The sequence below is a fragment of the Nicotiana attenuata genome, chromosome 7 (assembly GCF_001879085.1).
Source record: "Nicotiana attenuata strain UT chromosome 7, NIATTr2, whole genome shotgun sequence".
NCBI classification, from domain to species: Eukaryota; Viridiplantae; Streptophyta; class Magnoliopsida; order Solanales; family Solanaceae; genus Nicotiana; species Nicotiana attenuata.
This window is the reverse complement of record NC_031995.1, coordinates 112,891,758-112,910,232: the sequence shown is the minus strand read 5'-3', so window position 1 is coordinate 112,910,232 and position 18,475 is coordinate 112,891,758. Positions and strand designations below refer to the sequence as shown.

At 35.7% G+C, this 18,475-nt stretch overlaps 1 protein-coding gene across 1 annotated transcript; it reads right to left on the bottom strand.

The window, feature by feature from the left end:
• Window positions 7,457–17,492, bottom strand: LOC109229729 (delta(14)-sterol reductase). The gene is made up of 13 exons (XM_019395271.1): window positions 17,349–17,492; window positions 17,147–17,264; window positions 16,397–16,467; window positions 15,517–15,573; window positions 14,381–14,472; window positions 13,422–13,469; window positions 12,665–12,785; window positions 12,529–12,575; window positions 11,184–11,265; window positions 9,483–9,559; window positions 9,209–9,328; window positions 8,033–8,107; window positions 7,457–7,946 (listed from the first exon to the last, which is right to left on the bottom strand). The coding sequence occupies exons 1-13, from the start codon at window positions 17,394–17,396 to the stop codon at window positions 7,793–7,795; spliced, it is 1,110 nt and encodes a 369-aa protein (XP_019250816.1). The 5' UTR covers window positions 17,397–17,492; the 3' UTR covers window positions 7,457–7,792.

The window sequence follows — 18,475 nt, the reverse complement described above, 5'->3', positions numbered from 1 at the left end:
TAAAGTTTCCGTGTAAACTTTACGTTTCCATATCGAGATGTTACACAGTTTGGAAAATTTGTATTAGTTATAATTTAAATTGTTTTAAAAGTCCTAAATATTTGGACTTCTTATATAGTAGTATTTTAAATAAGGAAGGATTCAATATACAAAATTTTAGGTGATTATAAGATCTTAAATATATTAGGTAAATAATCAAATGACTATTTTATCCAATGTGAACTCTATTTTAAAAGGATAAAAAAGTCGAACGAAATTTCGCTAAGGGCCTTCGTGTTTTTAATATAGTAATATATATATATATAATATATATATATATATATATATATATTTTAAAAATTACCTAATTGCATAATATAATTTTCCGATGAAGGAGTATGGAATATATTTTACAAGAACTTAAAATTTTAGAGTAGTTGACTTGAGGTAAAATCAAGTATCTATGAGACTATGACAACATCAATGAATGCTCTTTTTTATTTTATTTAAAGTTATGTGAGATGCGTTCATATTCTCAAATGGATAATCTAATGAATGAAATTACAATTCGAATTACAGTATTAGGAATTTAATATTACTAGTAACTTTCTGAGTGTTGTTATTCAGAACTTGTCTATTTTGATTTAACTATATTACCTTAAAATCTAATCAGAAGAAAAATTTAACTCTTAAATTTATTATTTTACACCCAGCTCTCCCTTTGAATGAGCTACCTATTTAGCTCTTCCTAAAAAGAAACTCAAAAATCATGACATCTTACATGGCCAATTTCTGTCAAATATAGATTCATTTATCCTTCTAAATTATGCAGCAGAGTTTGATCAAAACAAGGATAATTACATCACTGAAAGAAAATCGCAAAAATATTAACGCAGTAGGTCGCTTATGAAAGAAGAGACTTGTTTGAAATTACCAAGAATTATCTCTTTTGATATATATATATATATATATATATATATATATATATATATATATATATATATATAGTTATGTCGAGGAAGAGGCAAACCCGAAAATAAAGAAGATAAAGAACACTAAATTTTAACGTGAAAAACCCTTCAAATCGAAGGTAAAAACCACGGGATCACAAAGATCCAAAAACTCCACTATAACAATAAGAGGGTTACAAAAGTTCTCCAAATTGGCTACACAATAAGGGCCAAATACGGAGCAACAATAGCAACAAGAGCAACAACTTAGGACCGAAAAAATCAGGTGTCATGCGGAAGCTAGCAAAGCAAACCTTGAACGATGATAAATCATACAACAAAAGAGAAATCTACCAAAAGAGACACAAACATTTTAACGTGGTTCGGTAAACTGACCTACGTCCACCGCGAAGATGAGCAATCCACTATAATAAAAAGAGAGTATAAAATATCGAGAGAACAACCTCACGAAGAGGCAAACACAAGTGATACACTAACACTTGTCCCGTAAAGTTCTCCCCCCTAAACAAGACTCTCAAGCCCCCTATGGCCACATTGTGGATGCTACTGAATGAGAAGGGCGGATCCTCAATTTATAGAATTCCAAACCTTTTCCTAGAAAAGGGACTAGCCAAATATGGAAGAATTTATAATTTTCTTTAACAAAAAGGAAAAACCAATTAAGGTAATTATATTACCATTTTCCTTCAACAAATAGGAAAACCAAATATGATAAGAAAATTATGGCAAACACCTAACATATATAACCCAATAAACTTAAAATTCTAGTTCCACCCCAACATTTATTTTAAAGATACATAGGACATATAGTGACGACTTGTTTAGTATTCAGGGCCACTTCTTGCCCCACCCCTACCCCCACCCCACCCCCACCCCCACCCTGTAACTCAACCACCACGCCCACCTCCATATTTGTCAATTTTATTCATTTTTGTGTGTGCATTGGAGTCATTGCCAACCCCACCACTTGCCAAACTCCAAAAAATGATGTTAAATTTGGTAATTCACACAATTACCGAGTTGTCTTGTTCATTCATATATATCCACAGCCAAATACAATGAAACATGCATTAAAAATAATATATAGTGTAATAGTTTCTGCACCCGGTATTTACACTAGACTTGTACAAATATTTAAAAATAGACTTTTCTCACTTAATTATGATTAATAAATATATATTTTCACTTAATAAAATCACTTAATCATGAAATTAATACATTTTGACGTAAACACCGATGAAGATAAGTTTTTACCGTACTACAATTGTTAATTGACGGTTGCATTTCCAGTGGGACGGAGCCAGAATCGGATCGCCTAATATTTGTCCGGGACATCAAATACGACCTAAGAACCATAGTCATCGCCCCGCCATGACCAAATTACATTTTTTGACATTTTACGGCAATTAAACTAGAATTCCGCCAGTCGTGCCTATATTTTCGCCTGCCATGGCCCAAGCCGTCCTGTGGGACGGAGCCGGTACCGGATCGCCTAATATGTGTCTGGTACATCAAATACGACCTAAGAAACCATAGTCACCGTCTCGCCATGACCAAATTATATTTTTTGGTATTTCACGGCAATTAAACTGGAATTCCGCCCGTCGTGCCTATATTTTCGCCTGCCATGGCCCAAGCCTGACGCCGTAGGATGGAGCCGGAGCCGGATCCGGATCGCCTCACACACAAAGATTAGAATATATATAAGAATTCATAGAAATTCAAAAGCAGCTAAGCATATAAAGACGAGAACCGATCGAGTATATTATTTTAAAGGACTTTAATCTAATTAGTGAGTATAGGTTAAAGATTGCATTCTTTGAAATTCACACGTAGCAAAGCATTCATAACAACACATTACGTGTGGTGGTGTGAAGTAACATATATTCGATAAAATAATTGAGATATAGGAAGGAAAAAAAGACAGTACTAAGGTACAAAATGACGCTGACAATAATCGTGTTTGATACGAATATTTTATACTCTTCTTCAATTGTATGTTGTTTCTATTCTACTCAAGAGTCCTAGAATTGTTTAAATAAATAAGATCCTATTGGTTATATGTTAGTCATGGAAAATTAAAAAATAAAGGTTGAAGCAGGGATCAATAGAGGCGGATCTATGTGTAACCTTGAGTATCATCGAACTCCATGAATTTCGATAAAAATCTCTAATATATATGTACCTTAAAAATAGTTAATTTAAATTACTTGACACCCTAAACAATAAAAGCCTTTAAGGAGGCACTGATTGAACAGAATATTAGTGCTTCTGTCCCGTTAAAATCCTTGATCCGCCTCTAGGTATCAACCTAGTTTCCCTAATGATTAGAGTATTATATTGTTTTCAATTATTTTGATGAAATGATCATATCTAGAACTTTTTCTTATTTTCTTTTAAATGAGGTCTGGAAAGAGACTGCAACCGCAAAATATTTCAAATTTAAGATTTGGATATGAACTTCATTAAGCATAATCTTCATTAAGATCATTCACATTAAATTTATCCACCAAATGATCCACATTATGTAGGAAGTTCATCTCATTCACTCATTGCTTAACAATATAAACGTTTTATGTATCATCTTAAGTTTTACAGTGTTACATAGTGAAATTTGCTTCAATATGTAGTAGCTTAAGAGAATGATACAATTTTGCATCTTGAGCACAATTGTAGAAAACTGGGAAGTTGGAAGCATGCTACTAAAAATTTAGCTATTCTAAAAACATCAGGAACATATAATAATACAACAACAAACCCAGTGTAGTCCCATAAATGGGTTTTGGGAGGGTAGTGTGTACGCAGACCTTACCCCGTGGTTGTTTCCGATAGACCCTCTGTGATGACCCAAAAGGTCATCACTTGTGTTGCAATGAAATTCTACGTTCCGAGGCCTTAAAAAACCTCCCTTATCATCACCTCGATTTGCATGTGCAGTCCGGGCGCGTAGCCGGAAAGCTTAAATGTGAAAATCTGTGAAAAAAATGATAAGTTTTGACTGTAAAATGAATAAATGTGACTTCGGTCAACGTTTTGGGTAAACGGACCCGGACTCGTAATTTAACGGTCCCGGAGGGTCCGTAGAAAAATATAGGACTTGGGCGTATGCCCATCGGATTCCGAGGTCCCAGGACCGAGAAATGAATTTTTAAAGAAAATTGTTTTCTGAAACTGTTTAAAGGAATTTGAATTGAATTTTGCTTAGAACATGATGGTATCGGGCCCGTATTTTGGTTCCGGCGCCCAGTACATGTCTTATATATGATTTAAGACGTTTCTGTGGAAGTTGGTGAAAAACGAATGTCATTTGACGTGATTCAGACTTAAATTGCAAAAAAATTGATGTTTTGAGAAGTTTGAGAAAATTCTTTGATTTTGAGGTTTAATTCGTTGTTATTGAGGATATTTTGGCGATTTGATTACACGAATAAGTCCGTGGGATATTTTTGAGGTTTTGTGTGCACTTGGTTTGGAGTTCCGAGGGCTCGGGTGAGTTTCGGGTAGGTCCCGGGATGTCTTAGGCTTAAAAACATGGATGTTGCAGGTTCAGAGAAGTGCAAACCTCTGAACCCACAGTGCTGACCGCAGTAGTTTTTGTGCTGTCCGCACTGGTGACGGTTCGCACAGATTCACTGGTCCGACTTCGGAAGCTCATATCTTTTGATCTACAAGGAATTTGGGGATGATTTAAAAACAAAAATTGTATACCTTTGAATCTCGTTTTCAGAAACATATTATAATAGGCATTTGGACTTCTGTAGAGAAAGTTATGGCCAAAATACTAAGACATGTCACCGCAGAACACAAGTAGTGTTGTGCGGCCGCAGTTGATTTTGTGCGGTCCGCACAGGGCATCTGAGAATAGTATATTTAGACGGGATTTTCAGTTATTTTTCATTTTTCAAAACCCCAAAAACATAAGAGGCGATTTTTCAAACAACCTTTCTTCTCCAAAATGTTGGTAAGTGATTTCTAACTCATTTTCGTCACTCCTTAACATCTTTTAGCATGATTTCAACTCAAAATCAATGATTTTCATGGGGGAAATTGGGTGTTTTGGGTATAACCTAAGTTTTTCAAAAATTGGGGATTTGGACCTCGATTTGAGGTCCGATTTCAAAACAAATTATATATTTGAGTTCGTAGGGGAATGGGTAATCGGGTTTTGGTTCGAACCTCAGTTTTGACCATGTGGGCCCGGGGGCGATTTTGACTTTTTGGGTAAAACTTTGGAAAATCCGTTTTCATGCATTCAAATTGATCCATTTAGCGTTTATTGATGTAATTAAGTAACTTGTGACTAGATACAAGCGAATTGGTGGTGGAATCAAGGGGTAAAGCTATAATTGAATCGTGAATTGTGTTCGTGGCATCGAGGAAAGTGTTTGGTCTAACCTTAGCTTGAGGGATTAGGAGTTGAGTCCTATTTGCTATGTGATAATTATTGAGTACGACGTATAGGCATGGTGACGAGTATCTATATGTTGGTGTCTAGCATGCCCGTGAGTCTTTATATTGTGATTATCATGAAATCGTTGTGTCTTTCATGCCTTGGTGATGGTTTCTATTTGTTGTATAAAGTTTGTGGAAAGAATTGTGACCTATGAACATTGAGGAGCGTTGGCTCAAGTTGTATAACGAATTGTGAAAGTATAAGTGTCAATTGAACTTTTAGAGCATTGGCTCGAGTTGTGAAATGAGTTGCGAATGTATAAGTGATAATTGAACCTCTAGAGCATTGGCTCGAGTTGTGAAGTGAATTGTGAAGTAAAAGTGAGAAAGAGAAGAGATCATTATGTTGTCACCCTTGCCGGGCTATTGTTGATTTATTTGTTATCTCCCTTGCCGGGATGTTGATGCTATTGATGTTGTTCCCTTGTCGAGATTTAATCGTTGACTTGTTGCTCCCTTGCCGGGATTCTTATTGCAAATTTCCTTTATTTCCTTGCCCTATTGTTTGTGATTGTTGTTTGGGTGAGGAAGAGAGTTAAAGCACGAAGGGTGATGCCGTGCATTGTTTGTTTTGTGAGGAAAGAGTGTAAAACACGAAGGGTGATGCCGTGCCGCACGATGTACCATTCCATGCCTATTATATTGATTTCATGGTGAGGAAAGAGTGTAAAGCACGGAGGGTGATGCCGTGCCGCATGATGTACCATTCCGTGCCTATTGTATATTTTTATGGTGAGAACGAGAGTAAAAAGCACGAAGGGTGATGCCGTGCACTTGTCCTTGATTTCCCTGATTCTTGTTGATAATTGAGTTATGTTGTCCTTTACGTTTATTTACTGATTTTCTGTTGTTACTTGATTTTATTTCGAGGTTATAGATTCCCTTACCCTATTTGCCTTGTGATTGTTGTTTGGGTGAGGAAGAGCGTAAAGCACGAAGGGTGATGTTGTGTATTGTTTTGGTGAGATAGTGTTAAAGCACGAAGGGTGATGCCGTGTATTGTTTTGGTGAGAGAGAGTAAAAGCACGAAGGGTGATGTCGTGTACTTGTCTTTGATTTCCTAATTTTTTTTTGATAACTGTGTTACGGTTTCTCTACACCAAATTGCTAGTTTCCTGTTGATACTTGTTGTACCCCGCAGCATGATTTCCCCTTCCTATTTTCAATTGAACTGTGGTGATCCTCGTATTTATTTGTTGCTCTTCTGTTACTATTCGATGTTTCCCCAGCATGTCTTCCCCCTCCCATACTTGACTGTATATGACTGTTTCTTTCTGTACTTTTTTTCTGCTGTATATAGTTAAATTGCACAGGTTTATTTGGTAGTCCGGTCCTAGCCTCGTCACTACTTCGCCGAGGTTAGGCTAGGCACTTACCAGCACATGGGATCGGTTGTGCTGATACTACACTCTGCACTCTTTTGTGCAGAACCCAATGTTGTAGACTTCGGACCGCAGTGTGATTGCTGATTCTTGTTCATCAGGCGACCCGAGGTAGTCCTGCAGGCGTCCGCAGGCCTTGGCGTCTCCTTCTATCTACTATTCCTGTTTCTTTCATGCAATTCCAGAGACAGTGTTGTATTTATTTCTTTCAGACCTTTATTTGTTGTATTCTTAGACCGTCTGTGAAACTGTGACACCAGTTTTGGGTAGTCGAGACTCAAACAGTTGTATTAGATATTCATGTTCAGATAGCTTATTGTTTTTCTTCCGCTTATGTTAAATTCCACTGTAAAAATGTTATTTCTTCGTAATTGTTAAAGAATATAAAATGGGTAAAAAGGTAAATTGTTCAAATAATTGGCTTGCCTAGCTCACATTAGTAGGTGCCATCACGACTCCCGAGGGTGGGAAATCCGGGTCGTGACACCCTCGGCTCAAGGAACAATGGAGATAAGCAACCAAGTAGCAAAGGCCCTATTTCTGCAGCACAAACAGATACTTGCCAGTGACTTTGATAAAAGCCAAAAATAGCAAGTGTTTACTAGTCTCAGACCAATTTTTTCGAGCTTGGGGCTCTGGTTTATCCGGTGGGATAGTGGAGGCGCGGCAGTCTTCCAAAAGGATTCTTATCAGGAGCCAAAATCACAAACAATGTGAAGTACTTTCATGGTTGGCATTTATTACAAGAAGCACATAGTTTTTAATCTAAAGCCTGCCATTATAAAGTACATCAAGTGTACAAGCTGGTTCAGGAGATCATTGAATAATCTTGCACGCAGCTACAACAAATATTCGATGCTCATCCACTGAAATAGATAAAAAGATTACTTCCGGAGGAGAAAGCTGCTTAGATAGGGCGATAGCCCCATTTTGATTTAATATCCTTTCCTGCGCTTGTCTCTTTTCCTGCTTGGTGGTAATGCACAGCCACATGGACAAACAGTTTAGCTAGTAAACATAAGGTAAGATCCTATAAGGAACAAGTTTACGGTATTCTGTCCACACGTCTTTGTACTTCTCTGCACATCGAGCTTCATCCCTTCTCTCCCTCCATATTAGCAGAATAAGAAGGTATATGGGGTAAAAGTATGGAACCGCGGAACTGCAGCCATACACAAGTGAAGGTGACTATTTTTATTACTGAGCAAACAAGCATAGAAAGAATTTGCATGAGTTCAAACACATTACCTTATCCCACAAGGCAAACTAAATGACAATGCCAGCAACAAATCTCCAAGGTAATTACAGTGTCGAGCAATGCCCCTTCAGTAAATATAGAATGATTTAGAATTTCGAAAATGAAGAACTGAAAATTTTAATCTGCCATTTTTGCTACCCCATGCCTCATGTGATGAACTTCAGAAGCCATGCTATAACCAGGGTACGCACTATGCAGACTATATTTAGACCTGATGTGGCAATATTAACCGCTACTGTTTCACTAAATAGCACTCAAACCTTTTGCTTTACATTGTAGATCACTGTTTCAGACAAAATCCAAAAGAAATTACTTCCTCTTTCTGAATTTATGAGATCAATTTGGCTTGATGTTCAAACATTTAATATTTTGATTAGGACTTTATAATTAAAAAAAATGAATATCATGAAAACATAATCATTAAAAAAGAAAGAATTCATAAGAGTTTTAATTTTTCTAGCGCCGTTGTCAGATCTGAATTATTTGAAATTGATTTTAAATTGAGACCTCAAAAAGTAAAATATGTCTGAAAAATGGAACACTCTAGGGATGTCGATATTTAGCATTTCTTATGGAGTAGTAATTAACTCTTTTCATCTACTGTAGTAAGTTCTTTTCTATCCACTATTTATTTTTCTCTTAATATTTTCGTTGAATTGCACATGATGAAGATATTGACCTTGAGCCTAATTCAATCCCAAAAGCTAGCTCAAGAGGTGAGGAATGTCCAAGACCATATAAAGAGACCAATTTCACATGCATCCCACAACTGATGTGGGACATCTTCCCCCCCCCCCCCCCCCCCCAAACACCCCAAGTCTGCCAGCCAATTGGATCATGGACAACATAATATGGGGCCCAAAATCGGGTAAACCAAGAATTTGGATGGGTCTAGCTCAGATACCATGACAAGAAAACAGACTTTGAGCCTAACTCACCCCCAAAAGCTAGCTCACGAGATGAGGATTGCGCAAGATAGACTTCTGACAGTTTTATCAGATTACGCTTGTCCACTTTATTGACATAGTTTATGTGCTTTTCCAAAAGCTTGCCCACATGCTAAATACTAAATTAACAAATATAAAGTTTCTCAGTATTAAGTCATTTTGTGTTCTGGAGAATTAAGATAACGAGGAGAGTAGAAAAAGAAACATCAAGAAGCTTACCAATAGCCAGAAGCGAGCAACTTCCCCCCAATAACTTTTGGAGGCTTACCCCATATGGGTGCCTTGGGATTCTTTTTAAACATATGCTTCTGCTTGTTGGCACCTCTGAACACTAAGTACCTTCCAATACGAAACAGGGCCCATATCAAGAAACAGTAAAGTGAAAGCAAAAAAGAATAATGTCTGAATGACATAAAGAAAGGGCAATCACACAGATAGCAGGAAAAAAAATAATAGTAGTATTTAGAGGTCCTTGCATGCTGGATACATTTACCCAATAAGAAAGACGAGGCAATTGGCAATTACTGCTGCTGTTGTTAGCTCCACTTTGTTACTCAAAAGCCACCAACCCTGAAAATGAATAGATACATAATAAAACCCCACTTGAAAACCAGAATAAGCTTCATCGTATCCGTTTGTTACTCTTGTATGCCATTTGTCTCTAAATATATACTACTTAGGTTTTGGCTGCACTAAAATGGAGACCTCCCAATCCTATATACGATTAGCCCTTTTTCTCAATAGAATGAATTCATTACTCCTCTTTACACTTCCTTGCTCACACAGCCAAACTTGTCCAAAATACAATTTGACACACAGCAGAGCACACTATCGTGCTTGTATCCGAACACAAACTCATCAGACTCCTTCCCCTAACCAATCCAACCTACAATCATGAAATTGACCATGACTATCACAATCATGGAATTGTCACTAAATCTCCTAGCCTTGTTCTCATCAATTCACCGCAGAGATGACAACATAAGATTAGACTCTTATTTCAACCTGCATACAACAGAGGACAAAAACAAGCCTTTATTTCCATACTCTCTCTCTCTCTCTCTCTCTCTCTCTCTCTCCCCCTTCCTTTCCCCCCTCTCTCTCTAAGATTAGACTCTTACTTCAACCTTCAAACAACCGAGTATAAAAGTATGCCTTCATTTGCATAGATCGTAGCCTCTCTCTCTCTCTCTCTCGGTTGAAGGAACCAATAGAAGCGGGGAAAGAGGACAACAAACAGAATTATCAACTGCCAGGCCAACAGAAAATTGGAAAACATTCTGGCTACCCTTGAAAATCAAGAAAATCAATGTAGTTATATGTTAGATTGTATAGGTTGCAAAATGTTTAGGGCCATTGAACTCGAGTAAAGAATGTTATGCAGAAAAATTTATAGGATATTTTAGACTATTTTGTATTTAATGGAGGAGATAATTGCTTGTCTTATTAATCAGGGAGAATAATTGCTTACAGTATTATAAGTAGACTAAGACTCCTATATAAGGAGCCCCTCTTGTATATTATCTACAATCAAGTTAACAAGATTCTCTCTTATTTCATATGATTTCACATCTATGGGCAGGAGTCAATTGGCTCTTTAAACAACAGAGGTTCTTCATGTCTTGAGTTCTGGAAATACATGGAAATATTCATTTTGTTTATGAAATACGAGATTTGTTCAGAACATTTTCCAGGAAAGGGAAAAAACAGTTTTAAAACAAGGTTTTCCCACCAAAAAAAAATTAAAAAAAAGCACATGTTTTTCTCCTTTTCCATTTCGTTTCTTTAAAAGGGCCCTAGATAAATTCCTTTTTTCTTTTTCATAAGTAAGCCCCTGATTCAAATTCTTTTAAACTAAACACAGAGAACCAAAAACTTTTCTGGTATTCAAACAAGTAGTGTAAACGTGGGACCCATTGAAATATTGTAGCATGAGGTGAGGTATTAAATTCAAGGAAAGTGAATGTATTGGCATGGCCGAGACTAGACATCATTACATTTAGTAGGAAATGAAGAATGTACATGATAACTCAAAACTATGTTTTTCATAAGTGATAACTCAAAACTATGTTTTTTAAGAGAATTCAGTTACATCCTATACAAAATTGTGTTATACTGACATCAAAGGTGTCATATTTCATCTAAGCAAGGATAGAATTGTTTGTGGCAATAAGAAATGGTTAGTAGTACATGCCTGAATACTGAAGGTGAACGGTATAAAGACTAGATCACCAAAAACCAGCATGAAGCCCAACCTCTCTGCTATTATATCCCATCTGAAAAGGGAGACACAAGATCTTACACAATTGTAAATGCTCAAAATTTCGATGAAGGAACATAATCAAGACTATAAAGAAAGGAAAAAGTAAGAGGAATAGATGCGGTTAATGACATCAATATATAATCACTGGCCGACAAAACAAGCATATCAGTCTGCTAATTATTAGACATTTGGGGCTTAGAAAGGTCAAGACTTGAAATTACAAACTTTTTATCAAAATCATGCTCCCAATAATCTCACACCAACAGAGTTAATTTTAAATATTGCATTGGTACACGCTCAAGAAGCATTAAAACCTTAATGTACAAATCAAAACCACTCACTAAAGCTAAAACAGGATCATATCACAGTTCAACATTCCCGGCAATCAATCCTAAAGGGAGAATAGTAGTAAGCCAGCCAGACCTTCCAGGTTTCTGGCAGTTACTCGTGTTCCGCTATGGTTCAAATGTTAGCACTGCCACCACAGGTTCTCCGGAATCACTTCACCTAGATTGTCATGTTATTGGATGTATACGAAACTCAAAGAAAACTTTCTTGTTTTATTTAACCTTGTGGCAGATGGGCCAATGCTCAACTATTCCAAATTTAAAAAAAAAAAAAGAACAATTAAAATGGTTTAGGGCTACTAATTAACTATACCCAAGGGCCAAGACACGTACAACAACCAATGCTACACTAACCCCCTCCGCTTCCACCTAGCTTCTGATGCTAAGACCATGACCTGTGGACCAAACCCAGCTACCCTCTATAGCCCTAATTCCATTTATTAGCCATTCTCCTCCAAATAAACTACCTAAACCAATCAGAAGGCCAAAGTGCCGATAAACCTCATAATCCTTTAATAATACAACTTCCGGTGTTCCCTTCCTAAAGCACGAAAATGGACCAAGAACCACATTATACCTGCCCAAACTAATGTTTCTCATGACTAAACAACTAAACCCCCTATTGTGTTACCCATTGTCTTAGGCTGCAACCCTTCTGCCACTTGAAGCCCTTAATTTCCTTCTCTTACTTTCTTTCTACTGTTGTTACATAATGTGCTTTTCGTGTCATATGGATGACTCACTTCAAATTCTAGATCAAAGCATAATAACCGCACAACAAATAAAGATAAAGAGACTGGAGGTGAAAGGGAGGCGAAAATCTGGACAGCTGCCTAAATTAAGGTAAGGGAAAGAAGATAGAAAATTAGTTCTTTAACGCAACTTTTCTATCTTAAAAAAGTTATGGGAGAAGAAGGCTGCCAACTTACGTGGAGGTCATGAACTCTTCATAGAAGAAGTAATCAAGGATGTACAGCTGCAATCAAATGCATAGGAAAGAAGTTTTAAATATCACAAGCATATACTCAAGAAGCCAGACTTGGAAGTGTACATCCACCAACTTACCCCACAAAATAGCTGGTAGAGAATCATTGATTGGCTCAATTTGGCCTCTAGAATACATTTTGCAAGAACTGAAAGATTGATAAGTAACCATCCCATCATACCAGCTCTAACAAAGAAAAATCTGCAGCAGAAAGTTCATCATTAAGCAGAGAAGCCAAAAGAGAGAACCAAATAGACTTGATATTGTAGCTTACAGTCATTATAACAAACAAAATAAATATTTGGGCCTCTCAGAATCTCTTTGACGAGGACTTTAACTATGATTTAAGGTTCCTGGAAATTGACAAGTTCCAACTGATCAGAAATAAGTTTTTCATGTCAAGTATTATTTTACTTGGGTCAGAAGCAAATTACTATACATCAACCCCAGACTAGTTGGGAATCGGCTATATGAATCATCAAAATCCATTTCATTCTATTTGGACCCGTTTCATCCCAATCATCAACAATTCTCTCCAAACAAATTAAGAACTCTCTACCACTAGGTTCTCTACATTTTCTTCCACTCAGATAGCAAGAAAAAGATTGTTCTTAGTGCTAAATTAAATAAGATATGCAAATTTCAGAACACACTATTGCTGAGATGACTGCCAATGGATTGGACATTAACATGAATTGTTTTAGGCAAAGTTACTAGAGAGCCTATCCAACAAAAGTATAAACTAAATAATCCAATTATAGCATGACAAGCTTTTAATTCACGATCTGGTCACTTGTCACAATTGTGAAAGACAAGGTCTGAGGTATGAGAACATACTTGAGATCAATGCCAATGAAATTTGGATTTAGTTGTATCCCAAACCACCTAGTCAAAGAAAGAGGATAGAAGAAATATCAGGATCTTATTCATTACAACGAGATCAACAGAATCTGAACATAGTGCACTTCCTTTTTTATAAGTAAAGCACAACATACGTATCCTGCTCCAATGTGGTGACAAACTACAAGATCATTAATTGCTACAGAATCCATGTCACTTTGAAAGATCATATTTAACTCAGAAGCAATTGTAGACATTTTCCTTCTTTAGTACTTGCAAGCTTGGTTAGTGTTACTGATTATTATCATTACGCTGGTGTTTCATCTCTCAACATTAACTAAAGTAATTGCTGACAAAAGGAGGAGGATAAAAGAGCATTATACAAAGAAAGAGAGATTCTATATCAGGTCATAGCCAGAAATTAAAGAACTTATCCATAGAAATCATTGTTGGCCTTCAGAAGAGGAGGAAGACTTATTTAAAAGTGTACACAAGATTACTCAGAAGCAGCAACAGCACAACTCACTAACTGATTGAAATAACCCACAAGAAGCATGAGCTATATCCTTTTCTTATTTTTCTTTTCGTCTTTTTCAAATGCCACTTTCTAGGTAAGATGTCATTCATAAGCACATTAGAGGGGATCGACTTCATGAACAAGTTGCAAAACTTTACAACTTCTGATGACTCGTATAACTTTAATTGGCAAGGAAGACCACATAGAATAAAAGAAAGAGGATGAGAAGTAGGGAGAGGGATATTGATTTTCCATTTTTGATTTGACTATGAGAGAAACTAAGGAAAGTGTGTCATTGGACACTAAATATGCTTAAAACTTACACGGGATAGATGAAAGGATGAATGGAAAGACAGTTCAATAAAGAATGATATTACAGTTTTATTAATGTTAAGAACTTTTCAGAGTATAAACTTCAGCATAAAGCCAATCGAGTTACCAGTCATCAATTAGATTTCCTGAGACATGAGGTTTCAGTGACGAACTCTTCTCACGTGAGTTGCAGCCAGCCAAATAAAGCAACAATGTCACCTAAATATCGTTCAGCCGTAGGATAAAAATAAGATGTCAGAAACAAACTTGTAACTGGCTGGAAATTTTTGCAAATCAAGAAATTTTGCATCAATAAAAGCATAACCAAGAATTTATTTTATTTTATCATATTACTTTCTTGTGGTATTGGTAAGTATGGGTCATAGATCCATTATTTGACAAACTTCAAAACACACCTATATTTTTCCCCAAGTTGTTGAAACGTGACGTAAGAAGAGTAACTTCCAAGAAAATGTCTACGGTAAAACAAATACCAAAATTTGAGGAAATTATATTTGAGCTAGTAGCTAAGAGTTTAGCATGAGCTTTTTGTTATTTTCAATTCACTTGCATATCAATCTCCAAATACATTGCCCTATATGACAGCTATTATTAGAGACAAATTCCCAAGGTAGCATAAAAGACGTCGCAAGCAGGCACAAGTCCGTATATAAAACAAGAATTGGCACTTGCAGCTAACAAATTGCAATTCAATAAGGTCAATGTCAGACATTGTCTTAGTCTCTTCAAGGTCGCCTCCTCACTCCAGAAAGAGGTAAACGGCACTTGCAGCTAACAAATTGTCATTGTAATTCAATAAGGTCAATGTCAGACATTGTCTTAGTCTCTTCAAGGTCGCCTCCTCACTCCAAATACATTGCCCTATATGACAGCTATTATTAGAGAAATTCCCAAGGTAGCATAAAAGACGTCGCAAGCAGGCACAAGTCCGTATATAAAACAAGAATTGGCACTTGCAGCTAACAAATTGTAATTCAATAAGGTCAATGTCAGACATTGTCTTAGTCTCTTCAAGGTCGCCTCCTCACTCCAGAAAGAGGTAAATGGATTTCTACTCTCAAGTTCGCAAATAAGAGTGACTACCATCATCCACTAAACTTCTCTAACCTGCAGTCTTTCCCTCGGGTTTGGAGGATGGGGTTTCAATTACTCATAGGAGATCCCAGATTTTCGGAACTTAATCAGAAAAAATGGCATGATAATAGCTTAATAATTACAAGGTATGAGAATGTTCACACTTACAAGAACACTAAAGATAAATGTTGTGGACAAAAGCTCAAGCCCTCTGTCTGCTATTGCCTGCAATGCGTAATGAATAGGTGATTTCATCATCTCTTTATGAGTATATCGAAAACAGAAACCTTAGAAATGCATTCCAGTAGCCCAAACATACAACAGTATGGACCTTCTCATGTATTCAGCAACGTCTGAAGATGCAGCATGAGCGAAGCAATTTTTGGAGCCAGATAAGGTGCTATATAATTAATCAATTCGTGCAATCACATCAAAAGCAAAATTTGTCCTATCTATTTCACTTTTTGTAATTAGCCAGGTTATTCTCCAGGGATAACGAAGATAAATCAGATTGATAACAACAGAAAACAAAAACAATTTAAAAGTATGATTTCTGAAAAAGAAGGAGCAAAACCAAAGATAGATTTTGCAGAAGTTGGAAGTAGAAACAGCATTACTGTTGAAGCCTTTAAATTGAAATGAGAAAGCCATATAATGTTTACAATTATTTCTTCTTCCACTGATATTATAACCCCAGTTCCCAAATTCAATGATATTACAAGGACAATAAGTTCACGGGGACATAAACAGCTGCTCAATCTCTGCACCTCATGCATACAACGAAGACGGAACTACATAGAAGTTTGTTCCACCTGAGTTGAGATGATTGAGAAACACGGAATATAAATTCTCTATCTCATCAATACAACACAGAGTGTGGCAAGAAATTGTTCCTTGCTTTCCTATAAGAATCTTTTTTGCAAACAACATTTGGGCAAACAAAATTATGAACAGGAAATGCAAATGAACCAAATAGCAACTAGTGATACAATTACATAATCTACCAAAATGTATAATCCTTTGCTACATAAAAACAATTCACACTCACAGTAGGTGAAACAAGATTCATCTGTGCCCCAACTCCAAGAAGCAAAACAAACAACAGAAGTGATAACAAACCTGGGGAAAAAAAGGAGTAAATTTACAATATGAGCTTGGCGCAAATAGAGAAATATGAAAGAAGTTTAAGCTCTATGCACTAACATTAAAAAAATATTTTACACAATCAGGTCACATTAAGTTAATGGCAGGTAACTCTATTTAATAGCATTGATTAGTCAATGGCGGACCCATAATTTTTATATCACGGGTGATCAACTATTTTTTATCTGAAAATTAATGCTGAGACTGGGTGCTCAAGTAACATATTTTTATGAATTATTAGTTTTCTATATAAATAACTGTGTGTGGCTCCAAAAGTAATGTGTGCTTGAGCATCCATACCCATAGCATACATCTGCCATTGTGATTAGTAACCTAGAATAAATGTTGAATAACCTACTATAACAATTCAAATTACATTGATGGCGTAAAAAAAATCATAACCATGTCTGTGCTGGGCGGAGCTAGAATACTAGTTATTGGTTCAGTCTAACCCAATAACTTTGGTCAAAATCATGCATTTGACTTCAGAAATTTATTGAATATATAATAATTATTAATTTAGTATCCACTAACTTAAAAAGACTAGAATCTCGAACCCATAATCTTAAAATCATGGCTCCGCCAAATAACTTAAATCCAACATGAAAATATAGACCAATGCACATTATATAGAAAAAACAAAGACATGGGTTACCATTGCAACGGTAATGGAGGCGAGTTCCATCAGATAAAGTCACCCCAGGAACAAGTTTTCCGGGTAAAATAGATCCAACGGTAGCTAAATAAAGAAAAAATGAGAGTAACATAGCAGCCTACATTCAATAAAAGGAACAAAATCAGTAAAAGATACTTACACATATATGAAATAGAGACAAGAGAGAAAAGAAAATGCTGACCGAAGTCCATGAGGGAGAAAGGGAGTTGAATAGATAATTCAGATCCATTGGTAGATACTGAATTGACAAGTCCAGTTTCAGTTCAATACTTCAATTCACTTCGCTGCGGTCAGTTTATGTTAGGTGGAGATGTCCGCCATTAATTAATTAATATAGTTAGGGATAAAACTTAGCCCAGTATGCAGCAAATTATACTAATTTAATTTAGGGTGAATTACACTAAAAATAATCCTATAATATGATTTTGTTTGAATATATTCTCTACTAGTCTTATTGTATGCGCGTTGCGCGTGTGCTTTTATTTAATGTATATTAACTTTTTTAAAATAACATAACGATTATTAAATAATATCTTGAGTTATAAAAGAAATTAGTAGAAATAATCAAGTCCATGAACATGATAATATTATTTAACTAACTCAACAAAAAAAAAAAAAAAGAATTTACCTAAAAAAATTCCCAAATTCTTTACTATATTATTCACATATTACTGAATTTCACTAAAATTGCATGAATGCCACCTTTTTGATTAATTTATTTAAAATTGTCAACAATTTTCCTGTTAAAATATTGTATCAACAAATGTTAGAAATATTAACTTCACCAATTTATAGCAAAATGAAAAAATTACCAAAATCTTTTTGAGTTCCTCTCCAGTGTATTGTAATCATCTAGGCTTCAGTGATGATCATATTTATTTAAAGCTATTACCAATTTTTCTATTAAAAATATGATATCATTAAATGTTATAAATCTGAAATAATATTGTATATGCACACACATATCTATATATTAAATTTAAATTCTTTTTATTAATTATATTTTTGAAATTATTATAATATAATGTTATATTTAGTTCTTTTTTTGGTAACTACTTATAGTGTTAACCTCTGTTTGCTTCATATCTATTCCCTAATTAAGAATTCAATAATCACCTGAATTTCGTCTTTCGAATTTGATAGGAAGAAGTATCACAATTGTAATGTGGAACTGAATTCAATTGGGATTTAATTGTCTTATTCTTCTTGTAGTTGACGTCAAATAAATTTCTAGATATTTAGTTGATTTTAGTCCTAAATGTTAGGATTTCCTAGGATGTTCAAATAGGAAAATGTTTAATAACTAAA

What these genes read in the sequence shown, in the direction of transcription:
- LOC109229729 (XM_019395271.1), bottom strand. Translation starts at nt 17,396, where the DNA reads ATGGATCTGAATTATCTATTCAACTCCCTTTCTCCCTCATGGACTTCG. An exon ending in TCTACCAGCTATTTTGTGGG is followed by an intron (nt 12,576 to 12,664) that starts GTAAGTTGGTGG and finishes ATTTGATTGCAG; the next exon opens with CTGTACATCCTTGATTACTT. An exon ending in AGTTTGCCTTGTGGGATAAG is followed by an intron (nt 7,947 to 8,032) that starts GTAATGTGTTTG and finishes GTATGGCTGCAG; the next exon opens with TTCCGCGGTTCCATACTTTT.